This window comes from Lepidochelys kempii, chromosome 1, assembly GCF_965140265.1.
Source record: "Lepidochelys kempii isolate rLepKem1 chromosome 1, rLepKem1.hap2, whole genome shotgun sequence".
Classification (NCBI taxonomy): Eukaryota; Metazoa; Chordata; order Testudines; family Cheloniidae; genus Lepidochelys; species Lepidochelys kempii.
The window spans coordinates 289,007,808-289,030,508 of record NC_133256.1 but is presented as its reverse complement, the minus strand read 5'-3'; the positions used below and the strand labels follow the sequence as shown (position 1 = coordinate 289,030,508).

The 22,701-nt window shown below is 39.4% G+C and overlaps 1 protein-coding gene across 3 annotated transcripts in view; it reads right to left on the bottom strand.

Annotated features, from left to right (window-relative positions):
• Nucleotides 1–6,815: 6,815 nt before the first annotated feature.
• Nucleotides 6,816–22,701, bottom strand: part of GNS (glucosamine (N-acetyl)-6-sulfatase) — a 30,775-nt gene continuing 14,889 nt past the window's right edge. For 2 of the 3 annotated variants that reach the window (XM_073327883.1, XM_073327880.1), the window contains 8 exons: nt 21,748–21,830; nt 19,500–19,618; nt 18,803–18,906; nt 18,481–18,582; nt 15,843–15,950; nt 14,607–14,717; nt 12,120–12,304; nt 6,816–10,861 (listed from right to left, as the gene is read on the bottom strand). In XM_073327883.1, the coding sequence (XP_073183984.1) occupies nt 10,789–10,861; nt 12,120–12,304; nt 14,607–14,717; nt 15,843–15,950; nt 18,481–18,582; nt 18,803–18,906; nt 19,500–19,618; nt 21,748–21,830 (885 nt within the window). In that variant the 3' untranslated portion in view covers nt 6,816–10,788. The remainder of the gene's footprint in view (nt 10,862–12,119; nt 12,305–14,606; nt 14,718–15,842; nt 15,951–18,480; nt 18,583–18,802; nt 18,907–19,499; nt 19,619–21,747; nt 21,831–22,701) is intronic. The other variant, XM_073327882.1, reaches the window with a different exon arrangement.

Below are 22,701 nucleotides of genomic sequence, written 5' to 3'. Positions count from 1 at the left end.
ATTGTCCTGGTTAAATAATCCTTCCTTATAAACATTTGCACATCTGGACTTCCTAAAGTTGCCCTCAGAAAGTGAGAACATTTGTGTGATTACCGTTATTAGCCAAATACCCCATTCTTCAAATTAAGATAAGTTTAATTTACCATGGTTTTCCATTTTTTAAAAAGTTTGTGTGTGTGTGCGCGTGCACGTGTGTGTCTTGAATTTTGGTCATCTCATACAACATCAGAGCTAATTTTAACATGATAGAGCAGAGTTCTCATTTTACAAAGAATGTGTTGAGTTCTGCAAGTAGTTTTCCCTGCCTGGAGCCACTATATGGTGCTGCTCTGAGGAACAGATTTAAGTTATGTAAATTGTATGCAATTAGCATTGTGATGGATAGCCAATAAATAGTATCCCCTTTGTTCAAACAGATTTGCTGCTTCTGGTGAAGCCCCTTCCGCTACATTTTGAAAATCCTCTTGTGTGAATTGTACAGCAACTGATATACTAAGAACATAATAACGGCCATACTGGGTCAGACCAAAGGTCCATCCAGCCCAGTATCCTGACTACCAACAGTGGCCAATGCCAGGTGCCCCTGAAGGAGTGAACCTAAATGATCTAGTGATCTTTCTCCTGCCATCCATCTCCACCCTCTGACAAACAGAGGCTAGGGACACCATTCCTTACCCATCCTGGCTAATAGCCATTAATGGACTTAACCTCCATGTATTTATCAAGTTCTCTTTTAAACCCTGTTATAGTCCTAGCCTTCACAACTTCCTCAGACAAGGAGTTCCACAGGTTGACTGTGTGCTGAGTGAAGAAGAACTTCCTTTTATTTGTTTTAAACCTGCTACCCATTAATTTCATTTGGTGGCCCCTAGTTCTTATATTATGGGAACAGGTAAATAACTTTTCCTTATTCACTTTCTCCACACCACTCATGATTTTATATACCTCTATCATATCCCCCCTTAGTCTCCTCTTTTCCAAGCTGAAAAGTCCTAGCCTCTTTAATCTCTCCTCATATTGGACCCATTCCAAACCCCTAATCATTTTAGTTGCCCTTTTCTGAACCTTTTCTAATGCCAGTGTATCTTTTTTGAGATGAGGGGACCACATCTGTACGCAATATTCAAGATGTGGGTGTACCATGGATTTATATAAGGGCAATAAGATATTCTCTGTCTTATTCTCTCTCCCTTTTTTTAATGATTTCTAACATCCCGTTTGCTTTTTTGACTGCCGCTGCACATTGCGTGGACGTCTTCAGAGAACTATCCATGATGACTCCAAAATCTTTCTCCTGATTAGTTGTCGCTAAATTAGCCCCCATCATATTGTATGTATAATTGGGGTTATTATTTCCAATGTGCATTACTTTACATTTATCCATATTAAATTTAGTTTGACATTTTGTTGCCCAATCACTTAATTTTGTGAGATCTTTTTGAAGTTCTTCACTGTCTGTTTTAGTCTTAACTATCTTGAGCAGTTTAGTAGCATCTGCAAACTTTGCCACCTCGCTGTTTACCCCTTTCTCCAGATCATTTATGAATAGATTGAATAGGATTGGTCCTAGGACTGACCCTTGGGGAACACCACTAGTTACCCCTCTCCATTCTGAAAATTTTCCATTTATTCCTACCCTTTGTTCCCTGTCTTTTAACCAGTTCTCAATCCATGAAAGGATCTTCCCTCTTATCCCATGACAACTTAATTTACATAAGAGCCTTTGGTGAGGGACCTTGTCAAAGGCTTTCTGAAAATCTAAGTACACTATTTCCACTGGATCCCCCTTATCCACATGTTTGTTGACCCCCTCAAAGAACTCTAATAGATTAGTAAGACATGATCTCCCTTTACAGAAACCATGTTGACTTTTGTGCAACAATTTATGATGTTCTATGTGTCTGACAATTTTATTCTTTACTATTGTTTCAACTAATTTGCCCGGTACTGACGTTAGACTTACCGGTCTGTAATTGCCAGGATCACCTCTAGAGCCCTTCTTAAATATTGGTGTTACATTAGCTATCTTCCAGTCATTGGGTACAGTAGCTGATTTAAAGGACAGATTACAAACCATAGTTAATAGTTCTGCAATTTCACATTTGAGTTCTTTCAGAACTCTTGAGTGAATGCCATCTGGTCCCAATGACTTGTTACTGTTCAGTTTCTCAATTAATTCCAAAACCTCCTCTAGTGTCACTTCAATCTGTACTGTGTCCCTCAATGACTGTTGTACCTAAACGGATATAAAAATATGAATTCACTTTTTTTGGCAGCTATTGGCTGAGTGGATTTAGTGCTGGTCTGAAGCCTACCTGGCTATCCAGGTAACAGCAGACTATCAAAGAGAGGCACATACAGACTGGGAATATCTACTTCTTGCTTTCCTAGTTTCTTTTGCTCCTTTTCTGAATGCTTTAGGACTTTGTCCCTGAAGAAATTTATTGCAAAGGTGAATTAAATCTGACATTGTGTAATAGTAGCATTGCAGTAGCGTGTTCAAACCTCAGGCCTGACCTAAACTTAAAACTACTTCTGGAGAACTGTTAGTTCGGGCTATTATCTTTTGTTTTAAATGGTCTTTGCTGTGCTGCTGTAAGTTCTACCAGCAAAGAAGTGATGTTGGCAGTGTCTTTCTTGGCCAGGGAATTGATATAAGTGGTGTTGGCAAAAGCACTGTTGGTATAAGCTGTGTGTGACCTAGGAAGGTGCACCACTCCAGAAGCAAGCCCTTAGTGTAGACAAGATATCATAGACCACGACCCCATTGTCTGAGTTGCCATACAAACATTGTCCCCACCCGAAAGCTCTTATAGTCTAAGTATGCTACCTCCTGCATTTTGATTACTTCTATTCTAAGGCAATTGAAGAAGCCTTAAACTATGATGCCCAGCTGGCATTTTGCTATTGGAGCACCGTTATTTGTCTGCATGTACAGAGTCAGTGCTAAGACTTCATCTTTCTCCCACAGAGTAAAATTATCACCCTGCAGTTGGCTGAGATTAAGTAAATTGCTTAGGGAAATTTCAGCTCCTCATTTCTTTCGTAGTACTTGATACATAATTTTGATTCGGATCGGTAAGTGATTTCAACTCTGCTTTAGCAAGTCCGCATTGTGACAGATGGCCAAAAAGGGTTAAGCAGCTCGCAGGCTAAATGACCCAGGTTCAACCTTTAGAGACATGTTGGGAACTATGTAAATGGTAATTAGGGCAATTCCATGTTAGATGGGCTAGAACTTTGAAATGCAAACCTGTATTGTTAGAGAATTAAAGGTGATACTAATAGTATCTTTACTTCTGTCTTGTTAGATATTAGCCATGTAAACAGTTCCTGTTTATTACTATAGCTATTGATTCAATGATCAAAAGGGAATATTCAACATTTAGATGAATCTTGAGTGAAATGTCATTGTCTATGTCTCTTTAAAATTTTTGATAAACTGCTTAATGGATAAATTTCCTTATGTTAATCCATGTAGTAATTACTGGTGATGTTTAGGAAATAGAAGGATACTTTCAAAAGCCTATTGTTCACCCAGGACTGTATAGATAAGAGGCTGCCAGAAAATACTATAAAAAGACTCTTGAGACCTGATCCTTTCATCTCAGATCTGCTTAATGCTTTATGCAGGGTAAGCTTGAGATATCCAGTCCCACCTGGATATGAACATTGGACTACAACCTATGGATTAATTGTGAAACAACTCTTTGCAACTACAAAGCTCACCGTCCCTACTATGAAGCTAATCTCAAAACTATATTCTTGTGCATGATCTTTTAACCAATATATATATATATATTTTTAATAAATTTTAGTTTTGTTAGTAAGAATTAGCTGTAAGCGTGTATTTGGGTAAGATTTGAAATATTCATTAACTTGGGAGGTAATGTGTCCAATCCTTTGGGATTGGTAGAACTTTCTTATATGCTTAATAAGATTTTCAGTAATCATCATATGTGATTTGTGAGTCTAGGTGGAAGCCCAAGGCTGGGTTGCTAAAGGGAACTGTGTTTTCTGGGGATCCAGAAAGGTATTATAGAAGCTGTTCTGTGCTGGCTTGGTAAATCTAAGTATTGGAATACCCATCAGCTTTGGGGATTGTCTGTCCCATTCTTTGTAGTTTGCCCTAATTGAGTAACCTCAGTGTGGCTCCCCTGGGACCCCAGTCTAAGTCCTTTTTGCCAGTTTATAATAAGCCCCACTAATGCTCACCCTTTCCTGAGATGCTAAAGCAGTGACTGTATTTCAGGAGTTACCAACCTGTTACTTACCATAGAGCTATCAGACATCCGGCTGTGGCAGAAACAGTTGAGTGAAAGTTATCAGTGTGCTTTAGCTGTTGGTTTATTTGCATCTGCCCACAACAGTAAAGTTATCTGGCAAGTGCCAGATCTGCACTGTTACATCTGTACCTACATCATCCCCTTATAGTAATACCAATTTTCCTTTAATGGACCATGTTCTGAAATAACCAATGCCGTCTTACATTTTTACAAGTTCTGCCAGTATCACTCTATAGCATCTTTCTACATAAACATGACTTATTCTTAGAAATTAATGACCAAGGAGAAACTGTAGAGAGTTTTCATGACCCTGATGGTAGCATGACATGGCCATTAGAGATGTCTTTGAGCACAATGGGGAAATAGAGGTAATACAGAACAGCCATTTCTTGCGGTGCTAAACTAATACCTAACTGTCTAGTTTTGTATGATTCCAATATACCTAACTCATGTACATGGAAAGAAAAACAATGGTGTTTCTTCAAACTACTTAAAAGCATTTTCAGAAACACAGCTCTTCTGCATACTACTTTAATATTGGAATTTTCCTCTAACATTGTACAAGTATTTCAGCTAGAACTTAGATCAGGTAATGCTCCATTTTGGCTCTGGTAGCAGAGGGATTATACTGATGATTAAGCAATTATCCACTTTAAATTAAGGTTGAAATCCAGTAATAAGGGATTGTGTAAGCTGTGAAGTTGCACAGGCAGATGTAGAAGTTAAGCTTTCCTCAGATTGCTTGAATATAGGCTAATCTCCACAGGGCCTAGACATCCATGATACTTAGAGGTTACTTTGAGTATACATTTCATGTTCTTCTCACCAACTACTTATGTTTTGGGTGTGCATTTGCCCTCTAAGAGTGTGGGGAAAGTTAGAACTCTATTCTGCACTAAGGGCTTGTAGTAACTTTATTCCCTAGTAGCCTGCTGCACACTAGAAGTTCCTTAGTGTGCTTTGACATACTCCCCATTTCAAAGAAGGGTAGATCAAAGTGTGCTAGGAATTTTAGTGTACGGCAGTAGGGTCCACACAGATACTGGTATCAGGCTGGGGTGGGGTATATTTACACCCCAGCTTGCCACACATTGTTTGTGTAGACAAGACCTTTGCTTAGTAAATAGGCAAGCCACAAGGAATCTTCTAAAGCTGGCAATCTTGGGTATCAACTATTTTCACAGAAAAGCTAACACTTAGGTATGACAACTGGCCTATGCTCTAGATACCTTACTAGGTCCTTAGCCAGACAGAAGTATAAATGCACCTATAAGCTAGTTATACTAGTTGACCTAAAGTAGTTTAGAAACAGGTATAATTAAAGTGAATATAACACTGTATACAACTACCTCTGGCCACTTGTTTTATGTTAACTTAAGCTAAATTGGTATTAACACTCTTACTTTGGTGACAGCTAAGGTGGTATTAAGAGACACTACCATGTTTTTCAGGTTTTGAGTGGGGGTGATAAGCTAAAGGAAAAAGACACTCCTCCATTCTTTGCTACCTTCAACTGGCAATGGCATTTCAATACTTCACTTCCCTTTCTAGGTACTGAAAAGCAATACAGCATTAAGAGATCAAAAGTAATGATATTTTAAAGACTTTTTTTGGTCTGTCTTGATTTTTGATCTCTCCTGAATCTACTGGGTAAAATTGATTCTAGCTCCTGCTGCTGAAGTTCAACTCCCACCCCAGTCTCTTTCCCAGCAATTTAATCCTGTCTCCCAATCCCTATGCACCCCACCCCATCCTCACCTCTGTGCCTCCTGGGATTCTTCAGCCCCCCATTCCTGGCCTGGGAGTTGCAGGGGGAGGATCAGATGTGCCATCTTGTCTGTGTCTTATAGGAGGGGCAGTAGGAGTGGACCTGCTGTGATAATGGTGAGCAGATGGGTGAGACTGCTGGCTTCAAGCATGGCTCTATGTTACCAAGGGGCTGGATCTTCTTATGTCATCACAAGATGAGCTCCAGCACTTTCTAAAGAGTTGGCAATAGTAGCAATATGTACCTCAACTTCCAGTTCACTTAAGAACTTTAACAGCAATGTTAACAGATTAGTTCTCCCTATGTTAAAATCAGTAAGGCACTTCAACAAGTCTGTGTGTCCAACCTAGGGTTTTGCAACAATTCAACATCAGTTTCTAAGCAGATTTGGATGAATGCGAACATTCCCTGCAGGAGTAAGTCAGTCACTTTGTCTTAATGCTGGAGCTTTTAAGTAGGCCTGCAGTTGCTCCTGGTAGATGGAGAATTAGGTTCAGACATGGTCTCTATCAGGAAGACCTAAGAGAAAGAACTGCAAGGTATACTTTTCTTAAGTGATTAAAGATTTCATTAAGTCCAAAAGCAATAGTCTTAAGTAGTATTTAATGTCTCAATTTAGGCCTTGTAAGGTGGATAGATACCAGAGCACTGGGCCCTAGAATGTTATAAACTAGGCAGTAGATTTCTAGAACTTTTGACACACAACTGCCTCCCTTGAAGATGTTCACAATTTCAGTTCACCATAAAAGGTATGAGAGAGATTCATAGTAGACAATTTTTATTTTCAAAAAGGTGCAGCAGTGAACAGGGTCCTTTGAAGGGCACTTTCTAAACAAAATAGTTATGGTACAATAGAGAGCAGAAATTAGTAAATCCACAGTGAAGTAGTCAGATACTACAAAAAAGGAACAAGTTAGGAATACATATAAAGTTGCACATTAAAAAATAATTTAACAGCCATCTTCATTGATTCAGCAGTATTACAACCAAATGTCTGTATTTGCCTTAGTCTATCAATTTAAACAGATTTAGACTTTACCAAGTTATCGTAGTCTTTAAGAGACTACTGCCCATACTATAGATTATTTAAGATCAGCACTCTAGGGAACAACAATCTGTGAAAGCAACTTTTACTCCCTGACATGCAAGAAGTCAATTCCAAAGCCCCTAAGCACTTATCAGATATCTTCACTCATGCTAAAGTGACAATACTTTCAGTTAAGTGACTAAGGATATTTGTGTTAATAGACGCAACAGTTTTGCTTCTGCTGCAATAAAGGAATTTGTGTTAATGTTTTGCAGAAAAACGTATCTGCTTAATCAGATTAGAATATCATGAGAAGCAACAGTTTACATTTAAAAATGACCTATAATCACATTTTATATGAAAGACTAGTACTTAGTAAGGCTTCTATTCATTTTCAACAATTAAATGGCTCAAGTAATAAGGTGCAAGTGGACACAGCCATGTTCAAACATAGGAAGGCTCAATTTTTGAACCAGTTGTGTTCTGGAATTTGGTCTAGCTGTAATTTAAAGTTCCTTCATAACATGTTATTTCAGTTATCAAGAAAAAGTGAATATTGACCATTTAGGAGTGTGAAAATATCCATAGGATTTATTGCATCCTGTGAAAAAAATACTGAACAGTTAAATCAGAGCAAAAAACAGGGTAGCAGTTGATTGTTACTGTTCTTCCTTCAGCTGTGTGCCTTTAATATTCAACTAAGCTTAAAATGCACTTCCAGTGCAGGTTTCTTCAGAAGTGTTTGTATTTTTGCTAAGTCCCAACAGGAGTGATGAGTAGAATGTGGTGATGTGAAGGTTTTCTGTGGTAAATCACATTATTTGTTAACTGGCAGACTTCAGATGTGGATGTGGTAGACTCATGGTAAGTTGAGAAAAAGGCAACATAAGGGGACAAGTCTGGCAGCAACTGAAATGAATGACCAGTATGTTTTCTGCATGAAAATACTAAGAATGTGTTAAGTTAGGGCAAAATTCTTCCTGCTAATCAGCCTTATTGGATATTCTATACCAGTTCTATACAATCAATTTCCATGTCAATGAATTGTAGAGGTAGAATATGCAAAATACATAGTTATTAAAGACTAAAATTCTTCCTGCTAACCAAGTATGCCATACCAGGAAATGTGGTTATATCAGATTATACTTTTGGTTATGATTATATAGTAGCTTTTTCTACAAAAAGAGAAATGTCTACTTAAAAAAACCACACACCAGTGTTGCAGACAATGACCACCATTGCACTGCTGACACTTAGTAAATATATACACTGGAACTTCAATTCTATGACCAGCTAGAATACTTCAGACAGAGATGCTCAAAGTTTAATGCATACATCGCTGATTGAAGACTTACCTCACCAGACCCTTCACAACCTACAATTAAGTACAGCCACCAGCAAACTTAACTAAAAAGCAGAACACAAATCTTAGTGTAGTAGTGTCAGACAAATATATTGTTAAATGAGCGTTTAGATCACTTTTGGCTTGGCCAAAGAATACAAGCAAAAACTGTTACAGGACCTAACACATGGTTAAGGAAAAAGGTAAGATGCCAGGGAACACACTGATTAGGAAGGAGTGGTGTTTGTAGAAGAGACCAGAGGCTCAAAGACATTGAAGTGGGATAAGATGTTTTAGTGAATGGAGGAGAAAAGAAGTTGAAAAATCATAATTATGGTAGATAAAGAAGACTGAATATTTCAAAGGATCCAAGTAATTTAATGGAAGAAGACTTAAAGTAGTGGGGTGTTGTAATATGCATTCAGAGAAACACCCTCTCAGTATGTTCCCTTAGTTTTAGAGTCCCTTTCGGCAGCTGTTAGTTTTCCCCAGGTATCTCTAATTCCTCTGGATCAACAATAAATATGTTCTGATTTGGGAGGCAAAATTTAATCTGTTCACCATATGATTATGGATGGAATCAAGTTTACCTCCTGTTGGAAGTCACACAAGGAAGAAGGATGAAGAGTAGCTGGTCAAGTCTGTCAGTACTGAAGTAAAATGTAGTCAATACCATGTTCATAAGTGCTGCTTTTACCAGATTCAAGAAGCTGTGAAATGGGATGTACTTTTTGGTTTCTGAAATTAGATCTATTCTTACGATTCAGCTGTCTGAAAAAACTTACTTGGCTTCATGTATTTGACAATGCACCAATTCAGGAAGTACCTACTCTTCTGACTTAAGGATACTGTTTTCTAAATGGATAAGTAGATATATTAAAAACAGAAACAGTAAATAGTAACAGCTTAAAATAAGGAGAGCTTTAATTTGACAATGAAAAAATATTTAAGGGTAAGCTACAGTTCAACTACCTTCAAGCAGGATGATTTTCTTATAGGATCCTGTGAGATCAAGATGATAATTCAGTAGGTTTCTAGCAGTTGGTTTGGTAATGCAGTTCTATGGAGATTAATTTAGTAAGCTTGCTGGGATTTTGAACTTAGAAAATCACTTAAGTTTAGAAAGGCAATCGATATTTTGAAAATGCAAACATTACTTCAATATTCATATGGAATAAATAAGGGTGAAAATAGTGTTATCAGTCAGTTGAAGACAGACAACTACCTCCTCACCCAAATACCAAAGCCGTAACATACCAGAATCCTTTGGCATAAAGGGCATAATGGAGGTAGTTTTCAGCATAGCAGCAGCTCTCTGGCAGAGGCAAATCAAACTGACCTAAGTTGTCATCCTACCATGATTTCTGCTAAGCAAGGATTTATGGATTTTTATCTTTCAGGAAGCAAAGCCAATTTAAGTGTATGCATCAGGTCAATCTGAAATGTTTCATTATTCACAAGATACTTGAGAAGGCTGAAGATGACATGCACATGACAACTATTGTGGTGCCCATTTCTTTGTTTTCTGATGTTTACTCCTGTTCAGATTAGTGAAGCAGAGCTGGTTCATCATGATCAACATACAGGCACTCAGTTTTATTCCAACATTTCAGATTCGTTTTAACACATTAATAAAGCCTATTTCAAAATAAGTTAAATTAAAACTTAAAAGTAGTTACCTCTGTATCTAATAATGTTCTGAATTGGAAACAGTCTGAAAGAGTATCCTTGTGTCTGAAAGCTGCTTAAGCAGACCTGTGAGATGGAGATTATTAAGTACAGTGCTTTGAAGTCTGCAAGATGGACAGTTTCCAGTCAGATCTCTTAACTCTCTGATTTATACTCTCCCATGCCATACTATGGTAGTTTGCTCAAGCTTAACTTAATACAGGTGTTCAACACTCCTCTTAAACATTTAGCTTTTAGGAAAGTTTGTACAAGAGTGAATGAAGATGGGTGAAGATTTCTGTGCAATATGACCTGCCCTGGGTTAACATGATTCAGTTTATAAACTTGGTCTTTATTCATACAAAAACAAAATAAATCCAAGTCAGATTTATAGGTCACAGGTCAACACTATACCTCTGATATGAAAAAGTATTTGAAAGACAAGGTATATGAGCAAGAACAGATTAGCCATGTCTGACTGTTCAGAATTACAGGTCCGCTGTAAAATATACACAGGGCACAAAGCAGCCCTCTAAAGACTAGGGATTCTGCCCTTCCCCACCACTAAAAGTTTTAACGAAGCCAGTTGATTGAGTATTCCAGATGTAATTATTGTAGGTTAGATACAGACAGACCTGCTGGAGTCCCTCTGAAGAAATGAGCACAGGAAGCCAACTGAAGAGGCTGATAAATGCTGTTACAGAGACTGTGTGGAAAGTCTGTGAGCCCAAATACCATGACTGAACATTAGGCGTGGGTCGAATCTGTACCTAAGAGTAGGGAGAAGGTCTGTGTGAGCTACATTTAGACTAAGGATTACCAGCAACATAATAGGTTAACATATAGTACTAAACCAGAGTTCATTGGAATGGCTGCCTCCCTCAGCAGTGCACAATAGGGAACTAGTTTTCCTCTACCACAACAGTGCTACAGCATTTCAATTTGGTCACAAACAAATACTACAGAAGTTGACAAAAGTCAGTGTAGCGGCACTTCTAGCTAACAGTGTAGATGTTGCAGCTAAATACAACACTAGGGTGTATCTGCAGAAGCACTACATATGAATAAAGGAAAAAGGGTGTCCAGGAGCTGCATTGTCAATATTCTGCAGTATTTACAGCAGCAAAATGTTTTGGCAGTTTAGCACGTAAATGCAAGCCTATTATAAAGGCTAACAGCCTCTTAAGTGCTGTAAAAATTCTCAAAAAGTGGTTTCTGAACTCAAAACAAAGCAGCAACCTTCTAACTGCACAGATTGTTTTGCTGCATGATACAAGCTCCGTTTTCCTGGCAGTTTGACAGTTTTGAATATTCAAGACTTTAATCCAAAGTAGAAGTGAGATAAGGCTACCAAATACTTTAGTTGGAAAGTTCCTGTGTGGAGCACACACTTAAAGCTTTTAATAATCTGCAAGTGATTATTTCCTTATTTAACCCATTGTTCCTTTGATTAGTCAGCACAGCTGAAGAGCTAGACAGGCAGCATTCTTTTCAAACCAACAGTGACTGAAAGTTACCAGGAAAGGGGTGTTTAATGACACCATTACTGAAGATACATTTGATAGGTCCATAGTTTCTCATATCTTACAGCCACCAGGTACAGTTAATTGATATAAATTTAGCCTTTATAGTCCTAAATTTACATTTTAAATGAATTGATACTAAATTAGAAGTCTAGATGGAGTTTCCTGGATGAAAAATGCAATAGTAGGTCTGAGACAAAACATTCAGCTTTAGAATTTAGTTTGTCCTATACCCACCTTCCTTTCCATTAATACAATCTCCTCTTCAGACCAAGTGTCTACACTGCCTGACAATTTCCAAGGATTTAAGTTTAAAAGCATTTATGGCACCATCCAGCTACTAACCTTTAGAGAGAAGGGAAGTCCCTAATTCCAACAAAAGGGGAAAAAGTAAAACTTTTGAGTCTCTTGTCAAGGGAACTGATTTTGTAAGACACATTCCTAAACTGCTACACAATTGTGAATGATTACAAAATTAAAAGCTGAAATAGTCGAAAAAGGTTACCCTGGGTCAAAGACGCCTGGTGTGCGACAAGTTGCTCCTGAGCAAGACTGTAACATCATTAGGCGATAGTTCATCTTCTCTAAAATTTCTTGATCTATTGTTTTAGCAATGTTAGTAAGCTGGTGTGGGTCTGCAGTCAAGTTGTAGACTTCCACAAACACCTGTTTAAGTGGAAGAAACAGTTCCTGTACTTTTATTAAATGTCACTATTACAACAGAATACTTAGTACACAATCAGTGAGGAAACGTATGTGGTAGAGCGACAACTTATTTTCTACTGTTCATAGAGGTTTCTGGTTTTGAGTTTTATTTCTACTTTGGCTTTGTTCATAGAATCATAGAATACCAGGGTTGGAAGGGACCTCAGGAGGTCATCTAGTCCAACCCCCTGCTCAAAGCAGGACCAATCCCCAGTTTTTGCCCCAGATCCCAAATGGCCCCCTCAAGGATTGAACTCACAACCCTGGGTTTAGCAGGCCAAAGGGTTATGTATTCGATTTATATCTTCAGTTAGCATGTAGTGGACACTACAGGCTAAGTGCTTACCAGACAGCCATGAAATAGACCCTTCCTTGAGGGGCTCACAATTTCAGGACAGACTTGAGGGGGCAGTGGCAAATTAAAAGAAGGCAAATATTAAGGAGTGAATTATTTGCATGTCAAACGTTAGGAATGTCATCTTATGAACGGATCCTAAGATAAGCACATGTAGGTAAGAACTTTCATTAACCAGAACTATATGTGTGGAGTCTTAAACTCCCACAGAGCACATCTTTTTACCCATCCAACACTGCATATAACAGAATTGGACATAAGTGTATTATATAAACTCCAACTAAAGCAGTAAAACCTTTGTATGGTCTGCTTAGTGTCACAATATTTATGTTTTTTTTTTAAGAGTTTATGGGGCAGACTGGTGATGGGTTAGCATGCAGTGACAAGACACTGATTCAAAATATATCTATGACCATTCTGTGGGGCAGTAAAGGTCAGACATGGCACAAGAATTCAACTAAAGCATGCATGCAATTAAATCAGCAGATTAGCTTTGATGTCTGCCTTTAGGAAGGGCAGAGCACTCACACAGCTCCCCTATCAGGGAGGAAGGGCTTGATCATGGTTGTCAGAGACTGGGAACAGGGAAGGGATTTAAGAGAAGAGCTGGGACTTTGGGTTCACTGTTTACACTCCTTGGTGGCACCACACACAGAGTAACTTCCCTGGGATGCTTTGAAAGAGACTGTTCATGAAGCTAACATACTACTAATGAATTTTGCTTCTAAATGGAGGAAAAGTCTGTGTCCTATTGACAAAGAGCCTCTTAGACCAATTGCCCTAAAACTTTCTGAAGAGCTGGCCTTGTCATTTTCAGGCCAGGCAGCTGCATTCCTCCAAAGTAAACAGCAATCAGCCTATTAGACTGCAGCTTGCTTAGTCTCTCCTCTGTGGTCATGGCCTGAGTTAGCTGTAGAAATGTGATCTCCCCATCAGCGGGCTTTACACCATTCGGAAGTGCTCACACAGATTTTATATGCTACACTTTTCCACTCAGCCCCCTTGATCTCCTTAGGGAGATATGTACTTTATCCCTCTCTCAGCCTTTGTCTAGTGGGATCTCTTGGAAGTAGGAGCAGATCATTCCCAGATCAATGGTGATGCACAAAGCTCATTGAGGGTCCCCTGTAGTGCATGAATAGGAGTCCAAATTTGGCATTGCAGTGAGCACAAAGATGGCAGTTTGTTAGGGATTGGTAATGCATTGCAGGGTTCCCAATTCTCCTTGGCAGTCCTAACGAGGCAGTTTGAAAACATGACTTGGGACAAATACTGTTACAACCTTATTTATCATGTGACTACATGCTGCCCCATACCAACTGCCCCCCAACTATTAACACTTAGCAGTTTACCTCAGCAACTGAGCAATTTAAGACTAAACTGCCTAGTCTTCTGCTGAACTGAAATGGCTTGATGATTGAATCTATTATAAGGGAAAGGTGAAATTTTTGCTGTTTTGCTGGCAAGGCCACACACTTGCACTGCTTGAGAACTTGCTAGGAATGTGCAGTAAGCTCTGAAATACGTGGCTAGCCACCAGTTTAGTTTATGATCTACAATAAAGTTGTCTGTCATTTAGATATGGAGGACCAAATTCAGCCCTGCTGCAACTCCTACTTAAGCTCCACTTACACCAAAGGTGAATTTGGCCCTAGATAATTTAACCCATTTCCCCCTCATGATCATGCAGTATGTTTTGGTTAACTATTTCCACCAACAGTTAAAAAAACTGACTGTTTAGCCTACGAGCGAAGCCACAGTCTCATTTTCAGAGTAGTTTATGCCAACCTTGAGAGTAGATAAACTTTGCAGACAGACATCAATGGAGTTACACTATAATAGATGCTAATTATTCTCAAATAGTGAGAACTGCAAGAGAATTGAACATTCAACACAGTGTGCCATTAAAGTAAATGAGACAGAAAGTATTACCTCCCGGTCATCAAATTCACAGTACTGCAGATCCCACAAAGCTGACAGCGTCCTCACACAAGCATATGTATTGTTATACGCATCTTCACACACACAGTCTGGAAAACAATGCTGTAAAGAAACAGAGGTTAAACAGAAAAAGGAGAGTGAACATTCTTTTTTACTTCATGTGGTGAAACTGAAAGCAACAGTTCCCTCCCCAGAACTTGTACCTGCTGAAGCCAGCTGCATGTAGTTCATGGACACTAGACAGAATACTGAAAACTAAACGTTAAAAATCCCAAGTAGAGATTTATGGAACAAAAATACCATTTTTTCTAAAAATCTGAAAGTGTCACTGTGTCAGAGAAGTTTTTAAAATGGGAGATAGTTTCTTTGTATTATTTTTCTGGTGAATACATACAGTAGCCCAGGAAATGAAAACAGTGCTCAATACCCAAAACAGGCTACTTAAACACAGTGGGAACAGTTCCCTAAAATAGAACGTTATGGTAGGGTCTATTTACTGTAAGCATTAGTATGACAGAATTACAGAACACAGCTAGTGTATTGCAGAATGTAGCCACCTACTTACTGGCTTCAAATCAATATTTGATTGTGTGATGAGGCCATCAGAATTGCAGATGTAAGAGATCATGGCCCTATGTTGCAGCCACCATCTTTCCAATGGGATTCTTGGGGCACTAGTTATTTTAAAATCAAACAGGCAGATGTCCAGCCACTCAAAAACATTCTATTCTGAACCAGGCATGTTGCACTCAGAACAGGCATAGCTCCTACTGACATACAGAGCAAGATATAGTAAAAACCCTATTTTAACATTGGGTACTGAGGAGTTCATAAAACCAAAAAGTTCATAAAATTGATCTTGAAGTTACAATTACTGTGCATACGTTGCAGTATGGTATACTGCATTGCCTTCTTGTCCTTCAACCCACTGCAAAGTAATTTCCAATGTTTAAAAGGTACATCAAAGAACAAGTTGATATCCCTTTTAATGTGATTTTCCCCCCCACTCCCTGTCCAGAAAAATGGTTTGCAAAACTGGTTGTTTGTAAGCCTCTAGTGTTTGTAAAATTGAGGTTCAACTGACCCAGGAAATAAATCCAGATCTCCCATATCACTAGAAGACAATTTCTAGGCTACTAACAGGCCTGACTCTGTACTGAGGTTTTAGTTTAAGCGATTCAAGGAAACATTTACAAATAATTCATGCTTAAGTTCAGTTCTGCTTACAGTAACACCAGGTCCCAGAGCAGGGCAGGTAGGATCACTGCTGTTATGTCCTTCTCCTTGGTACTCAATTAAGACATCTGATCTCCAGGTCACATTTTTGTCTCCTCTCTAAAACAGGAAGTTTAATTGTTAGTTCTTCTGATAATGCCATAAGTAAAAATCATGCATGCCTGAGATAAATTACTCTGTAACCAGCAAGGAGTACGTAAATGCACATCCAGTGGCACCAATACAAAAGCATAACGAAGCTTGGTGAAAGTGCACTGTGTAACAACAACTGGAAGCCACATTAGGGATCCAGTCCCAAAAACTGATAAGTTGGTTTAGGACATGAGTATTTTGTTTCATTTGAAGAGAGTGCTAATGACAGTTCATATACAAGCTAGCACTAAACTGAAGGATGAGGATCGTCATGAAGTACAAGCCATGTTGCCAAATACCAGTAAATTATAACCCAAAGTCTCTAGAAAAAGTTTTATAATATAGCCTCTTCCTTTGGGGCGGTATCACCAGATTAAGAACTACACAAGACAATCAGAAATACTTGTATAAAAGGGCACACTCAACTGGAAAGCCAGTCTATTTCAAAAAGAGAGCTGAAAATTTTAAATCCCTCCCACGTTTGCAGTTTTAGAATCATTTTAAAAAGGCATGAAAAACCTATACAGAGGTGAGCAGATTATAGAAGAGAAACAAAACTACACAAAAGTACCATCACAAATGCACACCATAAATGGACAGAAGTCCAACACCCACAATCTTCATTATTTGTAACAGCCCGTAGAACTAAGTCAGACATGTTTCAGAGTAACAGCCGTGTTAGTCTGTATTCGCAAAAAGAAAAGGAGTACTTGTGGCACCTTAGAGACTAACCAATTTATTTGAGCATGAGCTTTTGTGAGCTACAGCTCACTTCATCGGATGCATGCCGTGGAAACTGCAGCAGACTTTATTTATACACAGAGAATATGAAAAAATACCTCCTCCCACCCCACTGTCCTGCTGGTAATAGCTTATCTAAAGTGATCATCAGGTGGGCCATTTCCAGCACAAATCCAGGTTTTCTCACCCTCCACCCCCCCCCCCCCCCCACAAATTAGATTTAAGTTGATGATGTCCCTTTAAGGTTTGCTAGTGAAACCTTATACCACAAAAGTGCATTGGTTCTAAATCATGACTCATTGCAATTTCTTGAAGGCTACCTCCAATTTATAGACCAAGTATAAACAGTAAAGTGATTAGCTACAAGAAGCTTCATTTAAAATAGGTTTCTGCTCACCTTTAGGAAAGGTTAGTTTTATTTCCCTCCCTCTCCCCCCAGTCAGTGGGAAAAAGACTACGAATATCCCACTTATTAGGATTTAAATAAATATCAAGTGGGCATAATTTTGTCTTGGTCACATATGCAGGTCTTAGAGTGTTGGATCATATTAAAGAAGTTCTGTATTAAAATCACAAATGAGTTTGATTCCCCATAATTAGTAATACCCTGAAATTTAAACTAAGGTCTCTTGGTTTTTGGTACTGTTTCTCTCCCTCTCTTAGTGAAACTTGCAAGCTGCTAATTGTGTTAGTCCATCCTAAGACAGTCTGTTCTCAAAGCAATACTTTGTAACAGAAACAGCAAACAGACTCCCCGCCCTTTTGTTGCATTTATCTCGCTTTTTTGTTAACCACTGTGATTAAAGTGGAGATTGCGGATGTATGTGGATGGATGCTTGGTGTGGATAATAAATGAATGATCAGGGAGGTGCCAGCCTCCGAGTTCAGTATGGATCGGCTGAAGAATGCGCAGAGTGAAGACAACCAGAGGACCCCTCTGGAGGGCAGACTGGAATCCACCCAACAGCCTCAAGGATGGGAGAACTGAAAAACAAGATAACATCTGGCAGCACAGAGCCGTCAGGAATGTGCCATCTACTGATTGATTCAGCAACAGCATGATGAAGCAATTCCCATAGACTGGCATAGGAATACATTCCTATAAAAATGGACTCTAGAAACGGAGAACTTTGGGGTCTGATTCTGCAAACCAACTTCTAGGAGCATCAGATGTGCCTCTGACAAGGCCCTGCTCCCTCCTTGTGTCCAGGCCACCTGGCCAGTGGCTTGGCATGAGCAACTGTAAGGCTGGTAACTATGATAACCTTGCAGAACGTGGTGTGCAAGTGAATAAATATGAAATTGAATGGAATGTTACAGCTATAACTAACTGCTTACTAGGATTCTTTCTGTATTCACAATAAATGTGGCATTTTGCCTTTTCCTCTTTAATAAGATCCTGCTAGTTTTTACTTTATTGGTAACAACAACAAGAGCATTTCAGAATTGAAGAGCCAAGTAGTACAACGATCAAAACAAGAGTCATTCATTACCAGTAGTGCAACTAGTCAAAGAAAAAGCTTTCCTTAAAAAAAGGTATCCTCCCTGAGAGGGAGTTTCAGAGTTTATTGGAATGTATAAGCAATGAAATTTTTATTAAGCCAGAAGGGCTCTGTATGAAAATACCATGAGGGAGAAGAGATTTGGAATGCGCATCTTCCTAATTCATTTTAGGAAACTTTATTCACTCTGAAGAATAATCTGTACAAGAGTAATCTGCAAATTGCTTGGTTATTAATCCTGTCTGAACTCTTACCAGAAGTGGCAACAGTGACATCCCATCCATCTGTGTCTTGTTTAAGTCAAACCCTGCGATATCCAAAATAGTGGGACCCAAATCAATGTTTGCAACGAGCATCTGGATGGTGGCGGGAAACAAAGTGTTACTGACTCACAAAAAGATTAATGTTCTTAAAAACTGTCAAGTTTTAGTGTCTGTCTGAACAAGAAAGTGAGGTCCCTTTATACTACAGAACACTAATGTGTTGCTAGACCCCTTTACAACATATATGCCAGACACTGATTACTGTGACAGAATATGGAGACCTGTATTACTGCACCTTCACTTATAATCCTACCTTGTTTGTCTGGTTTGGTTTGATGCCTGGTCCTCGAACTAGCAATGGAACTTTAATGTCAAACTCATAGAGCTGCCGTTTGTCTATTGGCAAAGAAAACTGTCCTAGAAAACATTAAGAATGAGACACCATTTAATTGTGGTTTAATTTATAAAAAACAGGGCCTCACATGGCTCAGGATCTGGCCTTTGATGAACAATGACTTGTTTAAATGTCCCCTTTACCTTGATCTTACATACACAGACCCTCAGACCATATTCACCCAGATTTCCTTTATTTCAGTCTATTACTGTAGTCAGATTCTGATGCTGTACAAGTTGGGCTACTTGTAAAACTTCAAATCTACATACAAGACAGAGGGCAGCTCTAACACTGAGAAAGGAAAGAGGTGCTATAATGAAATTCACCAGTAAAAATAACTTGGTGTGTCAGAGCAGGAATGAAGGAAAGGTCTATATTTACACACATCATTACATTTTAGGCACAGAACACCACTTTATAAAATACTCTGAAGATGGATGGCACTGTAGGTTTGCAGTCAATTAGTTTATCTCCATAGCACCAGAGGAATACAATTATTGTCTTCATTTCACAGATGAGTAAATAGGGGCAGAAGTTAAGTAACTAAGATTTCACCAAAAGTTTGCAGCAGAATTGCAAAGGATGCAGCAGAATTGCAAAGGATAAGTATACATACCAGTATGGAAGCCATTGTCTGAGGTATAAAAGATGTAAGTATTATCTAGCTCTCCAAGCAATTCCAGTTTCTTCACCAGTTTCTCTATCAGATCATCTACTGACAGTAGTGTTTGCCATCTGTATGGGAGCAAAAATTGTTCCATTTAAAGTGTATAGTACTAGTTGTAAATGGGCATTCATATTAGGCATGATATGCCTACGGTGCATAACAGAAGTCCAAATTGATTTGTAGCCTACCACCACACACTCTGGAAACAAGCCAAACATATAGCGAGCTCCAGCCATTCTAAAAGAGACACAGATCTTCTGTTTTGTCTTATTCTGCTTTTGTTGGTTTTACTCTGTAGTGCCTGAAAGGTCAAAAAGCAGATTGCATTTAATCTTATCTAGAAGTAGCCACAGACCATTTCTGAAGTAATGCAAACCAGCATGTTAGCGTCAGAGTGTTCTCCTGCAAGGTCACCATTTTATAAAAGCAGAACTGAAGTGTTTTTAAAAAGTATATCATGTTTTAAATGGTTTCTATATTAAGTGATCTCTTCTGTGCACAAAAGAGAGTAGCAAGGTCTATCCATTTCTTTATATTGCTCCTGCAATGCCAGGATCCATTATTCTGACACTACTAGCCATCTTCTCAGCAAGCATACCTCATGATAGAAAAGTGATGTTTGGTTGAATCTCCACAAAGTGCTTAGATTCATTACTGGTTAACCAGTCAGATTTTATTATTGGGTTCTGAGGTCTCCCAGCATGCACTCAGGGTTTGATTTAAGATTTAATTGCATTATTTTACCAGCATGCTTTATAAAGCAATGACCTGAAAACCAGCCCAGAGTTTTCCTTCTCCAAGATAGCAAGCTTTACCCTGTCAACATGTCCAAAATTGAGTTCTACTATTTAAAGTTTTGTAACCTTTTTCATTAGAAGTTAGCCTTACAGCAAAGATCAAGAATAAAGAGGAGACTAAAAAGCTTACTTAAACTTACACACAGTAGCTAGCTATGCCTTCATATTGTACACTTCTTAGCTGCTGTTACCATCTATAATGGATCACAAGTAGTAACTGAAAAGTGCCCTAAAATATCACATCTCCCTCTATAGAGAGGGACTGCCCAAGGATCCTATAAGGTTAACCACTAGACAGATCAGCTCTGAAAACAGGTAAATTGCTGTGTTAATTACCAGTAAGTTTAAAGTAAGGTTGTACTCTGATTCTTTGCCAGTGAATAGTGGAAGAATTCTGAATTCTTCTGAGACAGAGGGGGAACTGTGGAAAGGCACTGGAGGACTATCAGCATTTAGCCCTCATCATCCCAGCAAATTGTACCAGTTACCAGCCCAAGTGAAAGAAGAACCCGGGATCTAACTCACAGTCTCAGCTATGCCAGGTAGCCCCAGTTGAAAGCACCATGAAACGTGTGTGAGAGATGTGTAGGTATGGGAACAATACCGAGAGGACAGCTAGAGTTAACTCTGCAGAGTAGATATATGCATAGTATACCCAGGGGGCAGTTCTGCCAAGTAAGATACTCTCTTCCACCATCACCTTTAGTAAAAAGTTCTTCTAATTGTTCATTTTTTACTTAGCACTACAGAGCCAGTACAGCTAAAAAGAACCTGGTTCCTAAGTTTCAATCATTTACACTTGTCTAAAAACTTACTGCACTCAATGGGACTGCTCAAGTGCAAACTCAGAACCTTTATTGACAGTAATATACAAAGAGGACAGAACAGACTCAGATCCAAGGTTAGCTGGCCGGGGGAGCTAGACGTTAAGATATTTTCTAACTTGTTAACTAAGCACATTTGATATGAAAGTCATGGAGATAATGAATTCCCACAGTGTCTTTAAAACAAACAAACAAAAAAAAACACAGATCAGATCATATTTGTCTACTCATTTTGAGAATGTGAATGCATTTTACGGTCTCGTGCACTAAAGTTCAAAGAAACAGTAAAGAGACAGAGCAAGACTTCCTAGATCTCTATATGTTGAATGACAGTAGCAGTTAGATACAAGAGATTTGTATGTTTAGCAGACTACTTATGAGTCTGACTACCAAAAAAGGGGTGGGGACATGACTCTACAGGCAGCATCCAGAGAACTATTGCAGGTAATTTAATTCTTATGATTAGACCTGTTACACATTTTAAAATTTGTTCATTTTTGTTTTCCTCAGAATAGCCTCTGGGGCTATTAGTCTTGCCAGGAAACCTATTAAATGGCCTCAAGCAGCAGTTCCTACCTTTTTCTAAAAGCATCATCTAGAAACTGTATTGAAGAATTAGTCATTGGAGTCTTTGCTTGCCTGATTAGCCAATGCTTGTCCTAAAAGAGAACACATTGAGATTAGTTCAGAAACAAAATAAAATGAGCTTTTTTGTTAAGTGCTAAACCTTCACTGAATTGTTAATTGCAACAGTAATAGTTTGAGTGAAGTATTTGCATTACAATAAAGTATTTACATTAGAATAGCAGAGTAACTAGTCACTTTAATAATAGAACTGTAGAACTGGAAGGGACCTCAGAGGTCATCTAGTCCAGTCCCCTGGACTATGTATTATCTAGACCGGGGTGGGCAAACTTTCTGGCACGAGGGCCACATCTGGGTGGGGAAATTGCATGCAGGGCCATGAATGTAGGACTAGAGCAGGGAGTTGGGGAGCAGAGTGCAGGAGGGGGCTCAGGGAAAGGGGATGGGGGTTCAGGGCAGGGGGATGGGGTGCAGGCTCTGGCCTGGCACCACTAACCTTGAATGGCTCCGGGGTGGCAGTGGCACACAGAGGGGCTATGACAGGCTGCCTGCCTGCTCTGGTCCCGCACCACTCCGAAAAGCGGCTGGCACCATGTCCCTATAGCCTCTGGGGAAAGGTGGGGGCAGAGGGCTCTGTGCACTACCCTTGCCTGCGGGTACCTCCCCCGAAGCTCCCATTGGCCACAGTTCCCTGTTCCCAGCTAATAGGAGCTGCGTGGGGCAGTGCCTGCAGGCGAAGGCAGCGTGCAGAGCCCTCTGCCAACTGCTCCCCCAGGGGCCGCAGGGACTTGGTGCTAGCTGCTTCCAGGAGTGGTGCAGGACCAGGGCAGGCAGGAATCCTGCCTTAGCCCCGCAGTGCCAATGGGGTTGCAATCTTGTGGGCCGGATCTGGTCCGCGGGCCATAATTTGCCCACCCCTGATCTAGACCATCTCTGACAGGTGTT